Below are 27881 nucleotides of genomic sequence, written 5' to 3'. Positions count from 1 at the left end.
GGGTTCACTGAACAGAACAGGTATACAGTGGCGGGTTCACTGAACAGGTATGCAGTGGCGGGTTCACTGAACACAACAGGTATGCAGTGGCGGGTTCACTGAACAGAACAGGTATACAGTGGCAGGTTCACTGAACAGAACAGGTATGCAGTGGCAGGTTCATTGAACACAACAGGTATGCAGTGACGGGTTCACTGAACAGAACAGGTATGCAGTGGTGGGTTCACAGAACAGGTATGCAGTGGCAGGTTCACAGAACAGGTATACAGTGGCGAGTTCACTGAACAGAACAGGTATACAGTGGCAGGTTCACTGAACAGAACAGGTATACAGTGGCAGGTTCATTGAACACAACAGGTATACAGTGGCGGGTTCACTGAACACAACAGGTATGCAGTGGCGGGTTAACTGAACAGGTATACAGTGGCGGGTTCACTGTACACAACAGGTATGCAGTGGCGGGTTCACTGATTACAACAGGTATGCAGTGGCGGGTTCACTGAACAGAACAGGTATACAGTGGCAGGTTCACTGAACAGAACAGGTATACAGTGGCAGGTTCACTGAACACAACAGGTATGCAGTGGCGGGTTAACTGAACAGGTATACAGTGGCGGGTTCACTGAACACAACAGGTATGCAGTGGCGGGTTAACTGAACAGGTATGCAGTGGCGGGTTCACTGAACAGAACAGGTATACAGTGGCAGGTTCACTGAACAGAACAGGTATACAGTGGCGGGTTCACTGAACACAACAGGTATGCAGTGGTGGGTTAACTGAACAGGTATACAGTGGCGGGTTCACTGAACACAACAGGTATGCAGTGGCGGGTTCACTGAACAGGTATGCAGTGGCGGGTTCACTGAACAGAACAGGTATACAGTGGCGGGTTCACAGAACAGGTATGCAGTGGCGGGTTCACTGAACACAACAGGTATGCAGTGGCGGGTTCACTGAACAGAACAGGTATACAGTGGCGGGTTCACTGAACAGAACAGGTATACAGTGGCGGGTTCACTGAACAGGTATGCAGTGGCGGGTTCACTGAACACAACAGGTATGCAGTGGCGGGTTCACTGAACAGAACAGGTATACAGTGGCAGGTTCACTGAACAGAACAGGTATGCAGTGGCAGGTTCATTGAACACAACAGGTATGCAGTGACGGGTTCACTGAACAGAACAGGTATGCAGTGGTGGGTTCACAGAACAGGTATGCAGTGGCAGGTTCACAGAACAGGTATACAGTGGCGAGTTCACTGAACAGAACAGGTATACAGTGGCAGGTTCACTGAACAGAACAGGTATACAGTGGCAGGTTCATTGAACACAACAGGTATACAGTGGCGGGTTCACTGAACACAACAGGTATGCAGTGGCGGGTTAACTGAACAGGTATACAGTGGCGGGTTCACTGTACACAACAGGTATGCAGTGGCGGGTTCACTGATTACAACAGGTATGCAGTGGCGGGTTCACTGAACAGAACAGGTATACAGTGGCAGGTTCACTGAACAGAACAGGTATACAGTGGCAGGTTCACTGAACACAACAGGTATGCAGTGGCGGGTTAACTGAACAGGTATACAGTGGCGGGTTCACTGAACACAACAGGTATGCAGTGGCGGGTTAACTGAACAGGTATGCAGTGGCGGGTTCACTGAACAGAACAGGTATACAGTGGCAGGTTCACTGAACAGAACAGGTATACAGTGGCGGGTTCACTGAACACAACAGGTATGCAGTGGTGGGTTAACTGAACAGGTATACAGTGGCGGGTTCACTGAACACAACAGGTATGCAGTGGCGGGTTCACTGAACACAACAGGTATGCAGTGGCAGGTTCACTGAACACAACAGGTATGCAGTGGCGGGTTCACTGAACACAACAGGTATGCAGTGGCGGGTTCACTGAACACAACAGGTATGCAGTGGCGGGTTCACTGAACAGAACAGGTATACAGTGGCAGGTTCACTGAACAGAACAGGTATACAGTGGCGGGTTCACTGAACACAACAGGTATGCAGTGGCGGGTTAACTGAACAGGTATACAGTGGCGGGTTCACTGAACACAACAGGTATGCAGTGGCGGGTTCACTGAACACAACAGGTATGCAGTGGTGGGTTCACTGAACAGAACAGGTATACAGTGGCAGGTTCACTGAACAGAACAGGTTTGCAGTGGCGGGTTCACTGAACACAACAGGTATGCAGTGGCGGGTTAACTGAACAGGTATACAGTGGCGGGTTCACTGAACACAACAGGTATGCAGTGGCGGGTTCACTGAACACAACAGGTATGCAGTGACGGGTTCACTGAACAGAACAGGTATGCAGTGGTGGGTTCACAGAACAGGTATGCAGTGGCAGGTTCACAGAACAGGTATACAGTGGCGAGTTCACTGAACAGAACAGGTATACAGTGGCAGGTTCACTGAACAGAACAGGTATACAGTGGCAGGTTCATTGAACACAACAGGTATACAGTGGCGGGTTCACTGAACACAACAGGTATGCAGTGGCGGGTTAACTGAACAGGTATACAGTGACGGGTTCACTGTACACAACAGGTATGCAGTGGCGGGTTCACTGAACACAACAGGTATGCAGTGGCGGGTTTACTGAACAGGTATACAGTGGCGGGTTCACTGAACACAACAGGTATGCAGTGGCGGGTTCACTGAACAGAACAGGTATGCAGTGGCGGGTTCACTGAACAGAACAGGTATGCAGTGGTGGGTTCACAGAACAGGTATGCAGTGGCAGGTTCACAGAACAGGTATACAGTGGCGGGTTCACTGAACAGAACAGGTATACAGTGGCAGGTTCACTGAACAGAACAGGTATGCAGTGGCGGGTTCACAGAACAGGTATATAGTGGCGGGTTCACTGAACAGAACAGGTATACAGTGGCAGGTTCACTGAACAGAACAGGTATACAGTGGCAGGTTCACTGAACAGAACAGGTATACAGTGGCGGGTTCACTGAACACAACAGGTATGCAGTGGCGGGTTAACTGAACAGGTATACAGTGGCGGGTTCACTGAACAGAACAGGTATGCAGTGGCGGGTTCACTGAACAGAACAAGTATGCAGTGGCGGGTTCACTGAACAGAACAGGTATGCAGTGGCGGGTTCACTGAACAGAACAGGTTTGCAGTGGTGGGTTCACTGAACAGGTATGCAGTGGCAGGTTCACAGAACAGGTATACAGTGGCGGGTTCACTGAACAGAACAGGTATACAGTGGCAGGTTCACTGAACAGAACAGGTATACAGTGGCGGGTTCACTGAACAGAACAGGTATACAGTGGCAGGTTCACTGAACAGAACAGGTATGCAGTGGCGGGTTCACAGAACAGGTATACAGTGGCGGGTTCACTGAACAGAACAGGTATACAGTGGCAGGTTCACTGAACAGAACAGGTATACAGTGGCGGGTTCACTGAACACAACAGGTATGCAGTGGCGGGTTCACTGAACAGAACAGGTTTGCAGTGGTGGGTTCACTGAACAGGAATACAGTGGCGGGTTGACTGAACAGAACAGGTATGCAGTGGCAGGTTCACTGAACAGAACAGGAATACAGTGGCGGGTTCACTGAACAGAACAGGTATGCAGTGGCGGGTTCACTGAACAGAACAGGTATGCAGTGGCGGGTTCACTGAACAGAACAGGTATACAGTGGCAGGTTCACTGAACAGAACAGGTATACAGTGGCGGGTTCACTGAACAGAACAGGTATGCAGTGGCGGGTTCACTGAACAGTACAGGTATGCAGTGGCAGGTTCACTGAACAGGTATGCAGTGGCGGGTTCACAGAACAGGTATACAGTGGCGGATTCACTGAACAGAACAGGTATACAGTGGCGGGTTCACTGAACACAACAGGTATGCAGTGGCGGGTTCACTGAACAGAACAGGTATGCAGTGGTGGGTTCACTGAACAGGAATACAGTGGCGGGTTCACTGAACAGAACAGGTATGCAGTGGCGGGTTCACTGAACAGAACAGGTATGCAGTGGCGGGTTCACTGAACAGAACAGGTATGCAGTGGCGGGTTCACTGAACAGAACAGGTATGCAGTGGCGGGTTCACTGAACAGTACAGGTATGCAGTGGCAGGTTCACTGAACTGGTATGCAGTGGTGGGTTCACTGAACAGGTATGCAGTGGTGGGTTCACTGAACAGGTATGCCGTGGTGGGTTCACAGTACAGGTATGCAGTGGTGGTTTCACAGAACAGGTATGCAGTGGCGGGTTCACTGAACAGAACAGGTTTGCAGTGGTGGGTTCACTGAACAGGTATGCAGTGGCAGGTTCACAGAACAGGTATACAGTGGCGGGTTCACTGAACAGAACAGGTATACAGTGGCAGGTTCACTGAACAGAACAGGTATACAGTGGCGGGTTCACTGAACAGAACAGGTATACAGTGGCAGGTTCACTGAACAGAACAGGTATGCAGTGGCGGGTTCACAGAACAGGTATACAGTGGCGGGTTCACTGAACAGAACAGGTATACAGTGGCAGGTTCACTGAACAGAACAGGTATACAGTGGCGGGTTCACTGAACACAACAGGTATGCAGTGGCGGGTTCACTGAACAGAACAGGTTTGCAGTGGTGGGTTCACTGAACAGGAATACAATGGCGGGTTGACTGAACAGAACAGGTATGCAGTGGCAGGTTCACTGAACAGAACAGGAATACAGTGGCGGGTTCACTGAACAGAACAGGTATGCAGTGGCGGGTTCACTGAACAGAACAGGTATGCAGTGGCGGGTTCACTGAACAGAACAGGTATACAGTGGCGGGTTCACTGAACAGAACAGGTATACAGTGGCGGGTTCACTGAACAGAACAGGTATGCAGTGGCGGGTTCACTGAACAGTACAGGTATGCAGTGGCAGGTTCACTGAACAGGTATGCAGTGGCGGGTTCACAGAACAGGTATACAGTGGCGGATTCACTGAACAGAACAGGTATACAGTGGCAGGTTCACTGAACAGAACAGGTATACAGTGGCGGGTTCACTGAACACAACAGGTATGCAGTGGCGGGTTCACTGAACAGAACAGGTATGCAGTGGTGGGTTCACTGAACAGGAATACAGTGGCGGGTTCACTGAACAGAACAGGTATGCAGTGGCGGGTTCACTGAACAGAACAGGTATGCAGTGGCGGGTTCACTGAACAGAACAGGTATGCAGTGGCGGGTTCACTGAACAGAACAGGTATGCAGTGGCGGGTTCACTGAACAGTACAGGTATGCAGTGGCAGGTTCACTGAACTGGTATGCAGTGGTGGGTTCACTGAACAGGTATGCAGTGGTGGGTTCACTGAACAGGTATGCCGTGGTGGGTACACAGTACAGGTATGCAGTGGTGGTTTCACAGAACAGGTATGCAGTGGCGGGTTCACTGAACAGGTATGCAGGTATCCAGTGGGCTGACTGAACAGAACAGGTATGGTGGGCTCACTGAACAGAACAGGTATGCAGCCAGGAACAAGCTAAGCCTAACTAATCTTTCCCTATGAGAGACAGTCTGCAGCAGCTCGCCCTACTCTCACTAACGCAGGCACACGAGTGAGCTTAATGGCCGCCGCTGCCTGCCTTTTATTAGGGGGGGGAGTGGCTCCAGGGGCTAGTGTAGCCTAATTGGCTACACTGGGCCTGCTGACTGTGATGTAGAGGGTCAAAGTTGACCCTCATGGTGCATTATGGGGCGAACCGAACTTCCGCAAAAGTTCGCCTGCGGGACGCGAACGCGAACCACTGAAGTTCGCATGGAACCGTTCGCAGGCGAACCGTTCGGCCGAACTCTAGCAGTGAGGTGAGTTCACTCAACCCAAAGGTAGTTATATATGCAGTGAGGTGAGTTCACTGAACACAACAGGTAGTTAGATGCAGTCAGCTGAGTTCACTCAACACAAACGTAGTTATATGCAGTGAGGTGAGTTCACTCAACAGAAAAGGTAGATATGCAGTGAGGTGAGTTCACTCAACCCAAAGGAAGTTATATATGCAGTGAGGCAAGTTCTGAGGCAAGTTCACTCAACACAAAAGGTAGTTATGTGCAGCGAGGTGGGTTCACTCAACACAAACGTAGGTGTATGCAGTGATGAGGTGGGTTAACTAAACACAACAGGTACTAGTAGTAGGTAATTGCAGTACTGGGTGGGTAGTACAATGTGCAGCTCCCTGTCACACACACAGGTGTCACTGAATGTGCTGCTGAATGCTGGTGGGCTGCTGGCAGTGGGACACAGACAGTATGAATCAGCAATGCTGTCTAAGCAACACAAGTGTATCACACACACAGGTAGTAGTCACTGAATGTGCTGCTGCTGCTGGCAGTGGGACACACAGTATGAATTAGCAATGCTGTCTAAAAAACACAAGTGTCAGTTTCAAACACAGAAAAAAAAAATTATCACACGAGCAGGATGAGCTCTGAAAAGAGCTTTTCTGGGGCGCTATTATAGCAATAAGATTCAGCTAAGCAAGCTAAGAAGGCAAGAGCCTAACTAATCTGTCCCTAGGAGAACAAGTCTGCAGCAGCTGAGGCTAATGGCCACCGGAGCCTGCCTTATATAAGGGGGGGGGGCTCCAGGGCTTAGTATAGCCGGATTGGCTACAATGCGCCTGCTGACTGTGATGCAGAGGGTCAAAGTTGACCCTCATAGAGCATTATGGGGCGAACCGAACTTGTGGGAAAGAGAAAAGCTTTAATAATTGCAGTATTTGTATAGCGCCTCTCTCCTGTCGGACTCAACAATATAAGCAAATAATAACCAATAAATAAATAAATAAAAACAAAAGCGCCATAAAAATAATCAACCCCCCTCCCGCATGACAATTTTATGTTAACCTATTGGCTCCACATGCGTTTCTGGGGTTGATGCACATTGCTATAGTAATGCATTACACCGTGTATTACCATAGCAATGTGCCTGTTATCCTGCTAAACAGTGCGGCGCTACTCAGCTGCTGCTCCCCCGACATTTGTAGCAGTAAAATTGCCATGTACTGCCTGTGCACAGCTATCTTACTGCTGTTTTTATGAGCACAGAAAGATTACCAGGGGCTATACAAACTATTTAATGTTTGTTACATAAATAACTTAACTCATGTTATATACTCAACATTACTTGTTTGAGAGTGGTACAGTATTACCTTTTAATCTGAAATCAGCATTCTGCATATTAAAATACTGTCTTAAAAAATCAGATCACAGGCAATCAGTTTCAGGCTCCCTGCACACTGCAAATCCGTTTTGCGATTCCGATTTGCAAGTCTGATTTTCCCTGAATGCAATCAACAGAAAAACAGAGGAAAAACCGCAGCATGCAGTAACGATTAAAAATCGGAATTGGATGTAAAAAACAATTAAAAATCGGAATCGCATGCAGTGTGCAGGGAGCCTCTAGTTTGTTGGGTGGGGCTGCTGCTGCTGCTACTTGGATTGCATCATCCTGCTGTTCAGGCTACAGGGGGGGGGGGGGGGGGGGGCGCCCAGACTTAATGCCTTTGAGAATATTTCAGCCCCCAGTAATGGGAGTCTGTGATGCAGAAAGTGACTAGTCTCTTGGTTCAAGACCAGTTTCTTTCAAAGTGATTTATTTAGCATCAGCTAATCATTTGCATTTATATTTCACTACACATTATTTTTGCTTCCTTAATGATATGATTTTTCTTCTTTTCTGCTTAGATGATGGCACTTACATTTTGTGTGTTATGAAAAATGATGGTAAGTTCTAGGTGTTGCCTGAGGTTATTTTTGTCCTTTAATTTTACTAACATTATCATGCCATTGAAAATTGCAACCAGTTATACTTTTCCAAAATCGACGACCGTAAATTTACAGCGTGGAGTACTTACTGGCAAACTAACAAGCATTGTTCCGTACTGAGTTTCCCACACTCAGATCATCAACCTGCAGCTACCCAGTGCTCCGACCAGAGCAAGTGGCCACCACCACAGAAATGTAAACTGAGGTCATGTTCTGAGGTCGCAAAAGGAATACAACTTATTTCACCAAACAGATTAAAATAATTTCAGGACAAAAACACTTACTATACATCACGGGTCCATGTAAAGTAGATCTGGGTGCATCAAAACGCATCAAAATATATGTGAAGTGCTCTGTGCAGTCATCGACACAAACTAATCAAATTGCCTGTTATCCATTCCAACCAGTTTTAGCCTTGACCTGCTGTCAGGTATACAGGACTGGATTTACCATAAGGCACTGTAGGCACGTGCCTACAGGCGCCTAATGAGGGAAAGGCGGCTCCCTCTCCTCCCCTAGTACCTCCCTCTCTTCTTCCCTATTTAGAGCCCTGGGCAGAGTAAAAATGAGAGGTTGGGATCTCAGCATTCTACTGATGAGATCTCCCTTTAATCAGGGGCACCTCTAGCTACTGAATATTGAGGATAATTTTGGCTACCTAATACTAAGGGGCACCTGTAGCTACCTATGAGTAGAGATGTACCGAACGGTTCGCCGGCGAACGGTTCCAGGCGAACTTTGGGGGTTCGCGTTCGCCTGCACCAAGCAAACTTTTGCGAAGTTCGATTCGCCCCATAATGCACTATGAGGGTCAACTTTGAACCCTCTGCATCACAGTCAGCAGGCACATTGTAGCCATTCAGGCTACACTAAGCCCTGACCCCCCCTTATATAAGGCAGGCTCGCTGGCCATGACACTCACTCGTGTGCCTGCTGCAAATAGACAGACTAGGGAGAGCTGCTGCAGATTTTTTTCTCCTAGGGAAAGATTAGTTAGGCTCTTGGCTTGCTCCTGGCTGATTGTTATTGCTAAAATAGCACCCCTCAACAGCTCTTTTGAGAGCTAATGTTTTCCTGATGTGTTTTTTTTTTGTGTGTTGCTCACTGACACTGACATTATACAGCCCTATCTGTTGCAGCTGGACCTTGGTAATTGTTATTACTGTGCCAGCCAGCCCCTGCCTAACTATCTATACTGGGACACCTACCTATGCCTACCTAACTACTGGGGCACCTACTTACCCATACGGGGACACCTACCTACCTACCTACCTATACTGGGACTCCTACCTATGCCTACCTACCTATACTGGGACTCCTACCTATGTCTAGCTAACTACTGAGGCACCTACCTATGCTTACCTACCTATACTGGGACTCCTACCTATGCCTACCTACCTATACTGGGACTCCTACCTATGCCTACCTACCTATACTGGGACTCCTACCTATGCCTACCTACCTATACTGGGACTCCTACCTATGCCTAGCTAACTACTGAGGCACCTACCTATGCCTACCTACCTATACTGGGACTCCTACCTATGCCTACCTACCTATACTGGGACTCCTACCTATGCCTACCTACATACAAGAAGATAATAAGGTCATTGCTTCATTGTGGTCAGACCAAATTTGATCAGCTGGACAGTCACTGTTGTTCTATCATTGAGCCACCACAGCCAGGCGACCATACGGGCTTGAAAACCGCCACGGCCTACACTCTGGCCACGGTGCGCACCAGTCCAGCACGGCCGTCACTACGCAAACAGCTGTTTCCGGTGCGTTACACAGTGAGTTTGGTGTGTCAGTGTGAAGCAGAACTCTAATTACACTCCCTGATTAATGTATACACATGCAAGATGTTTGAAAACACTTTAGGCCTGCAATTTAGCATTCAACGTGATTTCTGCCCTTAAAACGCTGCTTTGCGTCAAATCCAGATTTTTCCCCAGGACTTTGGGCATGTATCCCACTCCTCCATGCCCCCCTCCAGGTGTTAGACCCCTTGAAACATCTTTTCCATCACATTTGTGGCCAGCATATTTTTTTCTATTTTTCAAAGTTCGCATTCCCATTGAAGTCTATTGCGGTTCGCGAACCGAAAATCAGAGGTTCACGACATCTCTACCTATGAGGGGCAAGGGAAGTAAGGGAGAAGTGACAGCTGGGCCATCCAGCACACCTGGGGTAAGGTTCGGCGGGCGTTTGTAGGTTCATGGAGGGAAAAGTCTAGGGTGCCAGTTCATCTGTGCCCATAGGCTCCTGTGATGTAAATCCAGGCCTGCAGGTATATTGTCCTTTCGTGAAACTCAGAACCTGATACGGGTGGCTGATCTGACTGTGGGAAAGTCGGTATAGAACGCTTGCTAGTGCTTCGGATTATTTTTACATACTGTTGTACAATTATGGATTGGAGATCTCTGGCTGTTGTTTTATTTGTATTGAAGACACGGGTAAGCACCATCCACACACATTAGTAAATACTATAGCTAATTAGCATAAATGATGAGTATAGACAATGGGAGTGTGCAGAGAAGATCAAAAATTACCTCAAGCCTAACAGAGAAAAAGTAGATTCTATAATAACCGCACCACTACTACCATATAGGAAATTACAAAATTAGCTTTTCTTAGGTAGAAAAAGGAGCACAATGCTTAACCACATGCCGACCGCCCACAGCCGATGGGCGGCGGCAAGTGCTGGGCCGGAACGACCGCAATATGCCCAACGGCGGTGCTGGCGATGGGCGGGTTTAGGCGGCGATTGTGTCACTGGTGACGCGTCCGCCCGCCGGCAAGAGGCTCCGCCCACCCTTCGCGTCAACCCGCCGGCCGTTCGGAATGTCAGCGGGTTGTTAACCATTAGATCGCCGCATGTAAAGCATATAATACTCTTTGTAATGTATACAAAGCATATTATACAGGCTGCCTCCTGCCCTGGTGGTCCCAGTGATCGAGGGACCACCAGGGCAGGCTGCAGCCCTCCCTATGTGCACCCAAACACACTGATCTGCCCCCCCCTGCCCTCTGATCGCCTCCGAAGTGCATTGTTTACATTTGTTCTTCCCTCTAATCACCCACTGAACACCCATCAATCACCCATCAATCACCCCGTCACTAACTGTCACTGCTATCCATCAGATCAGGCCCTAATCTGCCCCTTGCAGGCACCCAATCACCCGCCCACACCCTCAGAACGCCCTCAGACCCCAGCCCTGACCACCTCGCCAGTGCATTTCTTGCATCTATTCTCCCCTCTATTCACACCCTGATCACCTATCAATCACCCCGTCACCCCTGTCACCAGTTGTCACTGCTACCCATCAGATTAGATTACATCACATGCCCATGTTCTCTGCTGTCATGTCCAGGTCACGATTTGAGAACATCCTGCGCTTCCTGCACTTCAGTGCCAATACAACCTGTCATCTAAGAGGCCACCCTGCTTATGACCGGTTCCACAAAATTCGGCCCCTCATAGACCACCTGTCATCAAAATTTGCAGATGCTTATACCCCTGAACAGGCATTTTGAGGCATTTGGTTTCCAGAATACTCCTCATGGTTTTGAGCCCCTAAAATGCCAGGGCAGTATAGGAACCCCACCAATTGACCCCATTTTAGAAAAAAGACACCCCAAGGTATTCCGTTAGGTGTATGATGAGTTCATAGAAGATTTTATTTTTTGTCACAAGTTAGTGGAAAATGACACTTTGTGAATAAAAAAACAATAAAAATCAATTTCCGCTAACTTGTGACAAAAAATAAAATCTTTGTACTTGAGAGAAGTAGTATAATGTGTTTTGTGTGTAAAAAAATAAAAAAAATGTCATTTACAGAGATATTTCTCCCACCCAGCATGGGTATGTGTAAAAATACACCCCAAAACACATTACATTATACTACTTCTCCTGAGTATGGCAATACCACATGTGTGACACTTTTTTTGCAGCCTAGGTGCGCTAAGGGGTCCAACGTCCTATTCACAGGTCATTTTGAGGCATTTGGTTTCAAAAAATAAAATCTTCTAAAAACTCATCATACACCTAACAGAATACCTTGGGGTATCTTCTTTCTAAAATGGGGTCACTTGTGGGGTTCCTATACTGTCCTAGCGTTTTAGGGGCCCTAAACTGTTAGTAGTCAAGAAACCAAATGCCTCAAAATGACCTGTGAATAGGACGTTGGGCCCCTTAGCGCAACCAAAGCTGCAAAAAAGTGTCACACATGTGGTATCGCCATACTCAGGAGAAGTAGTATAATGTGTTTTGTAGTGTATTTTTACACATACCCATGCCGGGTGGGAGAAATATCTCTGTAAATGACAATTTTTTGATTTTTTTACGCACAATTGTCCATTTACAGGGATATTTCTCCCACCCAGCATGGGTATGTGTAAAAATACACCCCAAAACACATAATACTACTTCTCCTGAGTACAGCGATACCACATGTGTGACACTTTTTTGCAGCCTAGGAGCACTAAGGGGCCAACGTCCTATTCACAGGTCATTTTGAGGCATTTGGTTTCTAGATTACTCCTCACGGTTTAGGGCCCCTAAAATGCCAGGGCAGTATAGGAACCCTACAAGTGACCCCATTTTAGAAAGAAGACACCCCAAGGTATTCCGTTAGTTGTATGGTGAGTTCATAGAAGATTTTATTTTTTGTCACAAGTTAGTGGAAAATGACACTTTGTGAAAAAAAAAAAACAATAAAAATCAATTTCCGCTAACTTGTGACAAAAAATAAAATCTTCTATGAACTCACCATACTCCTAATGGAATACCTTGGGGTGTCTTCTTTCTAAAAAGAGGTCACTTGTCGGGTTCCAATACTGCCCTGGAATTTTAGGGGCTCTAAAGCGTGAGGAGTAGTCTAGAAATCAAATGCTTCAAAATGACCTGTGAAATCCTAAAGGTACTCATAGGACGTTGGGCCTCTTAGCGCACCTAGGCTACAAAAAAGTGTCACACATGTGGTATCGCCATACTCAGGAGAAGTAGTATAATGTGTTTTGGGGTGTATTTTTACACATGCCCATGCTGGGTGGGAGAAATATCTCTGTAAATGGACAATTGTGTGTAAAAAAATTCCAAAAAATCTCATTTACCGAGATATTTCTCCCACCCAGCATGAGTATGTGTAAAAATACACCCCAAAACACATTAAACCACTTCTCCTGAGTACAGCGATACCACATGTGTTACCCCTTTTTGCAACCTAAGTGCGCTAAGGGGCCCAACGTCCTATGAGCACCTTTAGGCTTTACAGGGGTGCTTACAATTTAGCACCCCCAAAATGCCAGGACAGTAAACACACCCCACAAATGACCCCATTTTGGAAAGTAGACACCCCAAGGTATTCAGAAAGGGGCATGGTGAGTCAGTGGCAGATTTATTTATTTTTTTTGTCACAAGTTAGCAGAAATGGAAACTTTTTTTTTGTTTTATTTTTGTTTCAAAGTGTCATTTTCCACTAACTTGTGACAAAAAATAAAATCTTCTATGAACTCACCATGCCTCTTAGTGAATACTTTGGGATGTCTTCTTTCCAAAATGGGGTAATTTGGGGGGTATTTATACTACCCTGGAATTTTAGCACCTCATGAAACCTGACAGGTGGTCAGAAAAGTCAGACATGCTTCAAAATGGGAAAATTCACTTTTGGCACCATAATTTGTAAACGCTATAACTTTTACCCAAACCAATAAATATACACTTATTGGATTTTTTTTTTATCAAAGACATGTAGCAGAATAAATTTGGACAAAAATGTATATAGAAATTTTACTTTATTTGAAAAATGTCAGCACAGAAAGTTAAAAAAATTATTTTCTTGACAAAATTCATGTCTTTTTTGATGAATATATTAAAAACTACAAATCACAGCAGCAATCAAATAGCACCAAAAGAAAGCTGTATTAGTGACAAGAAAAGGAGGTAATATTCATTTAGATGGTAGGTTGTATGACCGAGCAATAAACTGTGAAACCTGTAGTGGTCTGAATGGAAAAAAAAGGCTCTGGTCCTTAAGGGGTAGAAAGACTGTGGTCCTCAAGTGGTTAAAGGACAACTGTAATGGGAAGAATATGAAGGTTGCTATATTTGTGTCCTTTTAAACAATACCAGTTGCCTAGCAGCCCTGCTGATCTATTTGGCTGCAGTAGTGTCTGAATAATACCAGAAATAAGCATGTGGCTAATCTTGTCAGATCTCACAATCATGTCAGAAACTGATCTGCTGCATGCTTGTTCAGGGGCTATGGCTTAAAGTATTAGAGGCAGAGAATCAGTAGGGCTGCCAGGCAACTGGTATTGCTTAACCCCCTTGGCGGTAATCCCGAGCTGAGCTCGGGGTATGCCGCCGGAGGTCGCCGCTCAGGCCCTGCTGGGCCGATTTTCATTCTGTAAAGAGCAGCACACGCAGCCGGCACTTTGCCAGCCGCGTGTGCTGCCCGATCGCCGCCGCTCCGCGGCGATCCGCCGCGTGCAGCGGCGAAAGAGGGTCCCCCCAGCCGCCCGAGCCCAGTGCAGCCGGAACAAACAGTTCCGGCCGGCGCTAGGGGCTGGATCGGGCGGCTCTGACGTCAGGACGTCGACTGACGTCCATGACGTCACTCCGCTCGTCGCCATGGCGACGAGGAAAGCAAAACAAGATAGGCCGCTCGTTGCGGCCTATCTTGTTACTTTCGATTGCCGGAGGCGATCGAAAGTGCGGATCCGGAGCGCCCTCTAGTGGGCTTTCATGCAGCCAACTTTCAGTTGGCTGCATGAAATAGTTTTTTTTTAATTTAAAAAAAACCCTCCGGCAGCCTCCCTGGCGATTTTAATAGAACGCCAGGGAGGTTAAAAGGAAATAAGTATGGCCGCTTCCATATCCCTCTCGCTTCAGTTGTCCTTAAAAAACAATTAAAAGCAGTGGCGTAGCTAAGGAGCTGTGGGCCCCGATGCAAGTTTTACAATGGGGCCCCCCCAAGCACTCTATACATAACAATTAATATGGCGCACCAAAACCTACCAATGGCAACTACAGTGTCAGAGGTGCAAGAAGGGGATGGGGAATAGTTTGTTAATGATTACCACTATTCAAAGTATCTATAGAAGTGATTATTATGAGTACAGGAGCAATAGAGAGCTAATACTGCAGTTAAGGGAGGGCCCTTTCGGGGCCCCTCTAGCCCAAGGGCCCCGATGCGGTCGCTACCTCTGCACCCCCTATTGCTACGCCCCTGATTAAAAGATATACAGAGAGAAGGAGTAAAAGAATAATAAGCAATGAATATCAATGTATTGTATAATGTGTGACCACCAGGCTTCTGAAATACACTTACAAAAGGTCACGGTTACTAATTGAAAATACCATAATAAACCTTGGAATGCTACTAAACAAAGTCTGTACAGACAGATGAGCCTCAAGGTGCAAATGCAATGGAACCACAAGAATCAGAGTGATAGGTGAATGCCAAAAGTCAGAATAAAGTGTATAGGAAGATGTAGAAGAAAGATGTAGAAAAAAGTGAAAAAAAAGCACGAGCCAAGAAATGAAACCTGTGCGATGCGCACCATGGCGCAATAGGACCAGAGTGGACTGAAATGACTCAGTGTGTCAGGCGCATAGCAGCGCTACAGTGTAGAGAGGCTTACCAGGTTAGACAGGGCAGGATGGGAAGGGCTGGATGACCCCTGCTCAGGGCCATCGTGATTCGCCATCTACGCGGCTCCTTCGGGGGAGAAAGAGTCTATTTGTAGACTCTACTTTGTGTTGCTGAAGCGCTTGTATTTACCAGCTACTACCATGCAGGGTGGGGTCTATTCATAAAGAGTCAAACAGTCTGTTTGTCAAAAAATAAATGCCAGAAAAATGCTAATAACTGGTATTTTTTCCTATTGGTTTATTTATAATATTGTGGATAAGGGTAAAATAAGGGGAGTAACTACGTTAAGCCAACCACCCCCCAAGTATTTATCTGGCATACATGAAATGAAGGTGCCAGGAAAAAGGGGCGTGGGGATTATTGCCACTAGTAAAAAAATCAGGTTAGCGATATTGCACTCATGAATTTTGATAGTAAAATATCGGTAATGTTCACCGATATTTTAATATGGCTAAACCTAACCTTTCTCTCACACGGAACGCTCCTTTGGTGGTGCCCCCCGGTGGTGCCTAAACCAAACCCCCTAAGGGGCACCTAACTCTAGGGGCACCTAACTCTAAATCCCCCTCCTTAAACTAACCCCCCTGTTCCGCAAAGCTGTGATATGTGTCTATGAAGGTAAGGTTGGGTGCCCGGAGGTGCCCGATTACCGAAAAGAGGTTACATTTGTTGCGGACAGGCTTGGCTTGTGGATAACTACATTGTGACATTGCATAGCGGGATCTCCATCATAGGAAGCCTGCTTCTTTACAAAACGCAGAACAAAAGCAGCGGCAGAGCGTTATAGATTTCCTGCTACCAGTGGCAGAACAGGTCCTCTTCAGTGCAGCTTATCACTGCGCTGTGTACAGCCAATCACCATTCAGTTCTCAATGCATGTCACATGTCATGCAGAGACTGGAGTTGCAAGGTGGCTGCACGGCAAAGCAATGAGCTGTACTGAAGAGGACCTGTCCTGCCGCTGTGAGCAGGTAATGTAAAAGGCTTCGCTGCTGCCCAACATTACATACAGGGTTAAGCTCCCTAGCCCTCCCCTTTCCCCACGATGGCAGGGGTTGCTACACCTGAGGTTAAAATAATACCTGTTATAGAGGTTTTCCCCTTCTGGAAATGCTAAAGGAGATTGCACACACTATACATGATGATATGCTGTCAATTTAAGTGTGCTTTAAAGACATGGGTTTCCTTTAATGAGAGAAATTACAAGACAGGAGGAGTGCTCCGTAGTATGAAACCTTTTAATTCAGAATAAAATTGCGCAATAAAAGTTGCACTTACTAGATCCATGGGCTGAGCAGGCATTTAGTTTGGCATATAGCCCAGAAGAAAACGTCCCATCAGAGAAACAACCTGAGGCTGCAGCGGCCAGCAGCAGTGGGGGACCAGATGGAGGTGGACTCAACGTGTCTCTTGTGGGGTAACCATGTGCAGGTTGGTTACGCCGAAATGATGCTTGATGTCACCTGCACATGGTTACCCCACAAGAGACACGTTGAGTCCACCTCCATCTGGTCCCCCACTGCTGCTGGCCGCTGCAGCCTCAGGTTGTTTCTCTGATGGGACGTTTTCTTCTGGGCTATATGCCAAACTAAATGCCTGCTCAGCCCATGGATCTAGTAAGTGCAACTTTTATTGCGCAATTTTAATTTGAATTAAAAGGTGTTAGCCTACGGAGCACTCCTCCTGTCTTGTAATTTCTCTCAGTAGTCCACTCACAGCCGAGTGTCTGAGGAGTCGCTAGAGTGGGATTGTGCTTTGGTCTACATTGACCTTTGACCTCCAGCAGCGCAAGATTTCACATCTGTTTTTTCATATTGGTTTCCTTTAATGCTTAGGTCAAAGGAAAGACAAGTGGTAATCACATTACTGCTTAGCCAACCAAGCCTTATAAAGTGGTGAACAAACCTATTCACCTCTTAAAAATGTGTCAGTTAAAGTGGGATTGTCATTGTCACCATAAAAATCAAATTTCAACAGTAACTGGTCTGAGTGTTTTAAGTGATAAAGATGCTAATCCTGCATTCAAAACTTTCAAAACTTTTTCTGCTGTTATGATTTGAGGTTATCACATACTTAAGGAGCGCTGGCCTTAGTGCCAAACAGTGCCAAACAGTTGCATGCTGGGGGTTCTTTTTATCTATAATATATTCCTCCTCTTCCATTTATTTCCCTGCCTAGCTGCTTATCTGAAACATGATCCCCTGCTCACATGTGTTTACAAGCAAGGCTGAGGGGACTCAGTGATTGGAGGAGAAAAGAAAAAAAAGTAAAGGGCATAAATGACATCAGAATTTATCCTAAACTGTGGGCAAAAGACATGGTTCCCATCAGGAACAGAATTCTGTTCATTTACTATATAAAATTCACTGAAATCAAAACGTGGACAGTACAATACATGTGTTATATAAGTAGATCAAGTATTTATCTACTTATGTATGTGTTTTTTCCCCCTGGCATAGTATGGCTAATCCTACCGCTTTAACACATAAATGGCAATAAAGAGATTGTGACGATTGCCATTTTCTTAGTTTTAAATAATAAAGTAGATAGTAGTGAGCAATGGTATTTTTTTTCAAACACCTCTTGTGGCTCTTTTGCCATTTATTGGTGTTTTTAGTATAATGGGACACAAGTAAGAAGTGGTGGTAGGCTGCTGCAATAAAGATCAGTGGGACTCTGCAATAATGTCAGTGTGATGTTCAATTTGATTCCTACAGTCCCCAACAAAAATAAATAATTAGCTTTTGAGCTATTCAACACTCTCATGTTATCAGGATGGTTTTCTCGGACAGATAAAAGTGTTTCGCTTCTATTTACTTTTCAGGAAAGGTTGCTGTATTAGACAGCTGTTTGTCTGCCTCATTTGCATACATGAAGCGTTGCATTTTTTAGCCCTTGCATCAAACAAATAAATGTGAGCATGGGTAAGTTCTAAGTAGGTTCAGTACTATATGTACCCATGTTGATCTCATGTCAGTCACATGTTAGTTCAGATACCCTTGTATGAATGGTTGCCACGTTTTTTCTACCTTTGTTTCCCTACTGTTGCATATGGTAAACACACAACATATTTGATTTATTTTAATTTTTTTTTTAATCTAAAATAACAGTTTCTGTTGCTCAAAATAGCCATTTCATGATCTCATCCAACTCTGTACAAGTCAGCTATGCTAAACATTGGAGTAACCCAAGCTGTACCCAGTTCTACTATCCTTCCCCAAGGTTTGTGCAACGATTGTGGAATTATCTCCGTGGCCAGCGCACAACCTGCGCGCCGACACCACGGAAATCCTCCACAAACGTTTGGATAAGAGAACCCAGCTAAGGTGCGGATGCACCCGTAGAGAGGAATTCCAACCGGCAGATGGAGCTGTGGAGTGCAGAGGAACAGATCCTCTGCACAGCCACAGATGCCAGATAAGGATTGTACGTAATGGGGCAATACGGAGCAGGATAGTTTCTCTCGAGGGAGAGAGCACAGAGACAGAATGTATGTATGTCTACCAATCTAGTCGCCGCCCGGCGACGGTCGACATACAACAGCGAAAACCAAAGTGTGAACGCAATCGCAAGAGTGGTGACTGCCAACAGTGACACAAGACAGAGTAAAGGTTAAACACAGGAGCAGAGCGAAAGACACAGCATATCATACAATGAGAATGTCAACAAAAATAACAAACGCAATACCTAAACGCGGTCACCGCGCGTTAAGCGCAACAGCGACAAGCGCGTTTACGGCGCGGTCTCCGCACGATAAGCGCAACAGAGACAAGCACGCCACCCTGACTAATGAATGAACACAAATGAACAAATAACAGGAATGCTTGCTAAACGGCTGCCTTACCTCAGGCAACCGCAAGCGTTTGCTCCAGACATACAGATGAACGGAAAACAGGAATAGGTCAGATAAGATCCACCGCTCTTCCGCCAGAGCGAGTGCGATCCGGGTTCAGGGACAGGACAGGAAGGATCCACTGCTCTTTCCGCCAGAGCGAGTGTGAACCAAGTACAGAAAACAGAGCTAGCAGGATCCATTGCTCTTTTCCACCAGAGCAAGTGTAAACCAAGTAGAGAGACAGAGCTAGCAGGATCCACTGCTCTTTTCCACCAGAGCAAGTGTGATCCAAGTGCAGAAACAGAGCTAGCAGGATCCACTGCTCTTTTCCACCAGAGCAAGTGTGATCCAAGTACAGAAAACAGAGCTAGCAGGATCCACTGCTCTTTTCCACCAGAGCAAGTGTGATCCAAGTATAGAAACAGAGCTAGCAGGATCCGCTGCTCTATTCCACCAGAGCAAGTGTGATCCAAGTACAGAAACAGAGCTAGCAGGATCCACTGCTCTTTTCCACCAGAGCAAGTGTGATCCAAGTACAGAAACAGGCCGAGCAGGATCCACTGCTCTTTCCGCCAGAGCAAGTGCGATCCAGACAGACAACAGATGGGGCTACTAGTAGCAACTGCTGCTCTGGTTAGCACCCCTAAGGCAGAATACAGAAGGAAGCACTGCCACTACCACTAGGGCGAATGCAATCCAGACAGATGGAGCAGCCAGCAGCAACCGCAGCTCTGGCCTACACTCCCAGACAGACAGAACGATTTCCTGTCAACCGCCGCTGGGGACAAGACAATCGAGGCAGAGAAACAGAACAAGGCAATACAAGTAATGCAACCTGACTGCACTAGCAGGAATGCCTAGTGCAGTCCCAGGGAATTACTCTAAGATAATCTTTAGCAAACAATAGCAAAGGCTGACACTCCAGGTGTAAGCAGGAACAAACCATCATGACCAGCAAGGGACTCTGGGAGAGCAAGGTATTTATACTGCAAGCCTTCAAAGGAGGCAGGTAGGCACATTGCATGACAAGTGTATGCAAATTCCTCAGCAGAGCAACTCTGGAACTTGCAAAGCGAAGACAGGCCTCTTATCCAGAGACCTGCAGCCCAAAGACTTAAGGAATGGTCAAACAGCTGTCTGCCTGTGAAGACAGCTGAGCGGATCATTACAGTTTGTCTGCTGTTCATCGCAGCTCCATTTACTGACCTAATTATACAAATTACATCATACAGAAATACTGCACCAAAATTTCAAGGGTGTAATGAAAACAATTTCTACTAATATCGGTCTTTTGTTGTTTTTTTTTTAGATTTCCAGTGTCCTTTTTTTAAATGCCTCTGGATTAGTTTGAGAAATCCTGATGGAAGTCAGAAAATGGCCTTATTAAGATGGTCTGGCCACCACACCCTTCCTGTTGAGCAGCAGGAGGACTGGACATCATGTGAGTATGATATGTTTGCAAGCCAGGTAAATCTGCATGAAACTAGCAATAAAGGGGCACACAGTTCATAATAATTCAAAGTTAACCAAAAAATAAGTGCAAGTGTTGGCTTACCTCCAAACAGATACCACAGCTGGTGCAGGAAGTGATTTTAAAATAGACCCTTATTGGTCACACCATTTATATTGAGACTCACGTCCTGCAGTAAGTGTCACCTCTGAGCTCTTGCATGTGCACATGGCTCCCATGCATGCACATGCGTGCCCCCATTGCATGTGCACATGCACGTTATTATTATCTATTTATATAGTGCCAGCGTCTTCTGTGGCGCTGCACAACAGCATACAGGGTATAAAACTATACAAAATAAACAATACAACAGTTAATACGAGACAATGGTGGATTACTGCTGATGCACTGAACAAATCAACTACAGATTTCTACATTACATAACATTGAGAGACACAATTGGAAGAGAGCCCTGGCCAAAAGGCCTTACAGTCTAAAGGTTTAAGGTATAGGACAGTAGGAAGCTGTGTATGGGGTGGTAGAAATGGTGATCAGTGGCTGAAGTGTCCGAGGTAGGAGAGTATGCTTGCCTGAGGTGAGGTTTCAGATTGATTCAGCGTGAGGAAAAGAGCTGAGTTTTCAGATTGCACCTAAAAATGTAAGTGTGGGTGAGTGGTAGTGATGGGGTGAACATGAAAATTTGCGTTCGCAAATTTTCCACAAATGTTTACGTACCGGCCGTTCTCAGCAGGCTCCACAGACTTTAATGGGCAGGCGAACTTCATAACTTTCTAGGCATCTCTGCAACCACTATTTCTTTAAAAAGGTGTAAAAAGTGTACCAAAACCTGGACAGTGGCAATGGTGGAGGAGGATCAACTGCAAAATATTCACCAAAAAAAAGTATTTTGTGCAAACACTTTTTTAATAGTTATTATTAAAGTTGTATTTTTAAAGTTTAATGGCTGCCCACTTTAGCGGTTATTAACCCACATATGTACTAGAAGCACCATTTGCAGGGTATGTTAAGAAGCAGTGTCGGACTGGGAGCTGAAAAAGCTGAGAAAATCCACTTGTTGGCCAAGCAGCAGTAATAAGGTGTTGCTGCTCACAGTGAAGACTTGCTGCAGATTTCTATTGAGAGTGATAACACAGGGTTACTGCTGCTTTGCCAGCAGGTGTATTTCCTCTGTTTTTCCACCTCCCAGTCCAATACTGTTAAGAAGGACAGTGGGAACAAGAGGAAAAACATGTTTTCAAAAAGACCTTGTAGTTTTTGAGAAAATTGATGTTTAAGTTAGAGGAAAAAATATTTAAATTTGGTAAATTGACAGATACTGAATTAGAGCCTCTTTAACCTCTAGTCACCCATGAAGGCTGGTATATCCAGAATGCGGAGCCCTGGCCGAACCCTAAGCTATACCAGCCCGCATGGTTCATGGTATGGGAGCACTCTGTCCAAGCCTCCCCCTCTCCCCAGAGCCCTTATCCAACCCGTGGACAAAGGGCTCTTCCCCACCTCTGGTGCCCCAGGAGGAGGTAGGGCTGACAACACCCTGGGGGGGGGGGGGATTCATGGTGGCATCTGAGAGTCCCTTTTAAGGAGGGAACCCCCAGATGCCATCCCCCTCCACAGGAGAAATGAGTATGGGGTACGTACAGTGGGATGCAAACGTTTGGGCAACCTTGTTAATTGTCATGATTGTCCTGTATAAATCCTTGGTTGTTGCGATAAAAAATGTCAGTTAAATATATCATATAGGAGAGACACACACAGTGATATTTTAATAGTGAAATTTAGTTTATTGGATTTACATAAAGTGCGCAATAATTGTTTAAATAACATTAGGCAGGTGCATAAATTTGGGCACTGTTGTCATTTGATTCCAAAACCTTTAGAACTAATTATTGGAACTCAAATTGGCTTGGTAAGCTCAGTGACCCCTGACCTACATACACAGGTGAATCCAATTATGAGAAAGAGTATTTAAGGGGGTCAATTGTAAGTTTCTGTCCTCTTTTAATTTTCTCTGAAGAGTAGCAACATGGGGCTCTCAAAACAACTCTCAAATAAGATTGTTCACCATCATGGTTTAGGTGAAGGATACAGAAAGTTGTCTCAGATTTCAGCTGTCTGTTTCCACATATATCAACATATTGAGAAAATGGAAGACCACAGGTTCAGTTCAAGTTAAGGCTCGAAGTGGCAGACCAAGAAAAATCATAAACAGAAGCAACGAATGGTGAGAACAGTCAAGAGTCAACCCACAGACTAGCACCAAAGACCTACAACATCATCTTGCTGCAGATGGTGTCACTGTGCATTGTTCAACCACTTGGCGCACTTTACACAAGGAGTTGCTGTATGCGAAAGTGATGCAGAGGAAGATTTTTATCACCCACAGCACAAACAGAGCTGCTTGAGGTATGATAAAAGCACATTTGGACAAGCCAGCTTCATTTTGGAATAAGGTGCTGTGGACTGATGAAACACAAATTGAGTTATTTGGGCATAACAAGGGGCGTTATGCATGGAGGAAAAAGAACACAGCATTCCAAGAAAAACGAGAGCTACCTATAGTAAAATATGGTGGTGGTTCCATCATGCTGTGGGGCTGTGTGGCCAGAACAGGGGCTGGGAATCTTTTCAAAGTTGAGGGACGCATGGATTCCACTCAATATCAGCAGATTCTGGAGACCAATGTCCAGGAATCAGTGACATTGCTGAAGCTGCGCCGGGGCTAGATCTTTCAACAAGACAATGACCCTAAACATTTCTTAAAATCCACTATGGCATTCATGCAGAGGAACAAGTACAACATTCTGGAATGGCCATCTCTGTCCCCAGTCCAGAATATAATTGAAAATCTGTGGTGTGAGTTAAAGAGAGCTGTCCATGCTCGGAAGCCATCAAACCTGAATGAACTAGAGATTGTAACGATTGTGGAATTATCTCCATGGTCAGCGCACAAGATGTGCGCTGACACTGCGGAAGTCCTCCACAAGCGTATCAAATGATAGAGCCCAGCTTTTGGTGCAAAGCACCAGTAGAGGGAAATTCCCACCGGCAGATGGAGCTGTGGAGTGCAGACGAACACAGCCTCTGCACAGCCACAGATGCCAGATGGGAATTGTACGAGTTGAAGCAATGCAGAGCAAGATAGCCCTTAAAGAAAGCGAGCACAGAGACAGAATGTATGTGTGTCCAACAATCTAGTCGCCACCCAGCGACGGTGAACACACAACAGCGGAAACGAAGTGGGAACGCAATCGCAAGAATAAAGTTGAAGAGAAATCGAGAGCCCAATATGGTGTAGTGTGTCAAAATTGATTGGATAAATGAAACAGTGAGATGGTAATACTCACAAACACGGGTTACCACCTAGGTAACCACTCATTAGGCAGGTGAGGAGATTAGACCTGTCCTCACTCAGGATTAAGAAGTCGCTCTCTGTAGATAGGAAGAAAGGGGGTAGATCACCCCTCCACCTGGGGTGGACTCAAATATATTGGTAGGTGAACAGAGGCGCCAGAAGGATAAAAGTACATAAAATGTTTAAAAAATTGCTGGGAGGAAGTGGTGGACTCGCCTCCGTTAAAGCAGACACCAAGGACTGTAAATATATAGATATACACATTTATTGAAAATACCCCAAAGATGCAACGCGTTTCGCGGGCACAGCCCACTTCTTCAGGCAATAAGCAGGGGATAAACAACAGCAATTCAGTTATAGCAAGCAGAGCACCGATTGCCAATAGTGACACAAGACCGAATTAGACAGAGCACAAGTGTAGCAAGAAAGACATAGCAAATAACAATGATCAGAACGTCAAGGAAAATAACAAACGCTAGCTAAACACGAACGCTGCACTCATTCGCAACAGCGAATGCGTTTAAGACACGATCACCGCGCGTTAGGCGCCCAGTGATAAGCGTGCCACCCTAACTAACCGATGAAACACAAACACGAAATAGAGAACGCAAACGCTTGCTAAATGGTTACCTCCCCGAGCCTACAGCAAGCGTTCGTATAAGACAAGACAGACAGAAGGAGTAGCCAGTAGCAACCGCAGCTCTGGCCTACACTCCCAGACAGAGTACAGAAAGATCCACCGCCTCTAACGCTAGGGCAAATGCGATCTAAGACAGAACGATACACTATCGCCAACCGCTGACGACCGTGCAATCGCACAGACAAGACCAGACAGAATAGGCAGTACAAATTATACACAAACTGACTGCACTAAATAGGAATGCAAGGAGCACTCCCCAAGAATTAACTACACTAAGATAGCAATGGCTGACACTCCAGGTGAGTTTAGCAGGAACAAACCTCTATGATCAGCCAGGAATTCTGGGAGCAAAAGGCATTTATACTGCAAGCCATCAAAGGAAGCAGCTAGGCAAAGTGTATGCAAATTCCTCAGCAGAGCAACTCTGAAACTTGCAAAGTGAAGACAGGTCTCTTTTCCAGAGACCTGCAGCACTCAGACCTAAAGAATGGACAAACAGCTGTCTACCCGTGCAGACAGCTGGGCAGATCATTACAGAGATGTTTTGTAAAGAGGAATGATCCAAAATACCTTCAACCAGAATCCAGGCTCTCATTGAAACCCACAGGAAGCGTTTAGAGGCTGTAATTTATGCAAAAGGAGTATCTACTAAATATTGATTTAATTTTTTTTTTGTGGTGCCCAAAATTATGCACCTGGCTAATTTTGTTTAAACAATGATTGCACACTTTCTGTAAATCCAATAAACTTAATTTCACTTCTCAAATATCACTGTGTGTGTCTCCTGTATGATATATTTAGCTGACATTTTTTATCGTAATAACCAATGATTTATACAGGAAAATATGACTTAACAAGGTTGGCCAAACTTTCGCATCCACCTGTAATACCCTTTACCCATTTCCACAAAAGGTTAAAATAAATAAAGACCCAACAATGAGTAAAGTCCTTTATTGTTCTTAATAAACTATTAATATTTACCTTTAAAAAAAAAAAAGTTCCCATACCAATATCCTCAGTTACCCTGCAATGTTGATGTTTCCAGCACATATGGGGGCTTTGCTATGAACCAGGGGCTTTGCTATTGGTCGACGGCCATTGAATTTAATGTAAAAAAATGCAAACGCAAACTTTTGCCAAAAAAGCTCAATTAAATGGAAACAGCGAACAGCCCCAGTTCGCAGGGAACAGTCCACTGGTGAACTGTTCAGGCCATCACTAGTGAGTGGCGGATGTGTTGAGGGAAGGTGTTCCAGAGGAGTAGAGAGGTTCGAGAGAAGACTTGTAAGCGTTTAAGATGAGGTGACCAGAGAGCAAGATAGGAGATTATCGATAGTAGAGGGAAGATTGTGTGTACAATGGTATCTGGAAATAAGTTTATTTAGATAAAAATGATCTAGGTTGTGGAGTGCTTTGTAGGTGAAAGTCAGGATTTTAAACTGTATCCTTTGTTTAATTGACAGCCAGTGAAGGGAGTGACAGAGGGGGATATGGCTGGAGAAGTGGGAGGAGAGGTGGATGAGGTGTGATTGGCAGCCAGTGAAGAGACTGAAAGAGGCCAATAGAACTGGAGAGGCAGGAGGAGAGCTGGAAGAGATGTGATGGGCAGCCAGTGAAGAAAGTGACAGAGTGGGATTGGACTGGAGAAGCGGGAGGAGAGGTGGATGAGGTGTGACTGGCAGCCAGCCAGTGAAGGGAGTGACAGAGGGGATAGGGCTGGAGAAGCGGGAGGAGAGGTGGATGAGGTGTGACTGGAAGCCAGTGAAGGGAGTGACAGAGGGGGATAGGGCTAGAAGAGTGGGAGGAGAGGTGGATAAGGTGTGATTGGCAGCCAGTGAAGGAACTGACAGAGGGGGATAGGGCTGGAGAAGTGGGAGAGGAGGTGGAGGAGGTGTGATTGACAGCCAGTGAAGGGACTGACAGTGGGCTGGAGAAGTAAGAGGAGAGGTGGATGAGTCATGCAGCAGAGTTCATGATGGGAACAGTTGGCAGGGAGGCCGCAGAGCAGAGAATTGCAACAGTCTAGTTGGAAAATAATCAGGGCATGCACCAGAAGTTTGGTAGAGTCCTGTGTGCGAAAAGGGCAGATGCGGGGGATGTGTTTTAGGTGGAGGCAACAAGAGGAGGATAGTTTGTTAACATGAGGTTTGAATGAGAGGCTTGAGTCCAGTATTACACCTAAGGCTGCGAGCCTGGGGGACAGGCATTATTGAAGTGCCATCAACATAAATAGAGATGTATTGCAGGGGCATTGAATTGTGAGGTGGGAAGATTACCTTTACAGTCTTGGAAATCAATAAAGTTGATTTTTTTTCAGTTTATTAAAGTGACAGTGTCACATTGAAAAATGAATGTTTTTTTTTTTTTTTGCATTGAAGTTTTAACCCCTACCAAGCCAATTAATCCTTTGTATCAACTATACTAGGCTCTGAGACTCTGAGATGAAGAAAGGGGTTTTTTTTACTTACCCGGGGCTTCCTCCAGCCCCAGAAGCATGGATGCGTCCTTCGGCGTCCTCCCGCAGTCCTCATGGAATCATCTGTTCAGCCGTAATTAAACCCCGGTACGCGACTCAGTCTAAGTGACATCAGCCGGGGTCTTCTGCGCATGTGCAAAAGGTCCGCGAATGCACAGAAGAAGGCCCCCTGCTGATGTCACTGAGCCGCATACCAGGGAAGATTGCAGCTTAACGGAGGACAGCGGGAGGGCGGCGAAGGACGCATCTGTGTTTATAGGGCTGGAGGAAGCCCCAGGTAAGTAAAAAAAAGGCCCCTTTAGTCATCTCTTGGCCTCTCTCTTTAAAGAGAACCTGAACTGAAAATAAAAAGTCATAATAACCATATACAGGTCATACTTACCTCCTGTGTAGTCTGCTCATCAGTCTCTTTCTCCTCTCCTGTGTCCCTTTTGTCTACTGTGATCAATGGAATTCTCCGTCCTCCATTTTAAAAATGGCCATTACCCCATAGCAGCTTCCTGGTCAGCACACTGTTAAACTGTAATATCGCCCACTTGAGCCATAGGGAAACATGGACATTATCTTGCACATTCAGTTGTAACTGACAGCTGCTGATCTATAACTGACAGCAACTGGTATATTTCAGTTCTGACAAAATATTGTCAGAACTGGA

At 45.8% G+C, this 27881-nt stretch overlaps 1 protein-coding gene across 2 annotated transcripts in view; it reads left to right on the top strand.

The window, feature by feature from the left end:
- Positions 1–27881, top strand: part of LOC137528097 (uncharacterized) — a 172699-nt gene that overhangs the window by 27644 nt on the left and 117174 nt on the right. For both annotated transcript variants that reach the window (XM_068249373.1, XM_068249372.1), the window contains exons 3-4: positions 7714–7752; positions 20597–20728. In XM_068249373.1, coding sequence (XP_068105474.1) covers positions 7714–7752; positions 20597–20728 — 171 coding nt within the window. The remainder of the gene's footprint in view (positions 1–7713; positions 7753–20596; positions 20729–27881) is intronic.

This window comes from Hyperolius riggenbachi, chromosome 8 (assembly GCF_040937935.1).
Source record: "Hyperolius riggenbachi isolate aHypRig1 chromosome 8, aHypRig1.pri, whole genome shotgun sequence".
Taxonomy (NCBI): domain Eukaryota; kingdom Metazoa; phylum Chordata; class Amphibia; order Anura; family Hyperoliidae; genus Hyperolius; species Hyperolius riggenbachi.
Note: the sequence above shows the minus strand (reverse complement) of the source record. Positions and strands in the feature narration are given on the sequence as shown.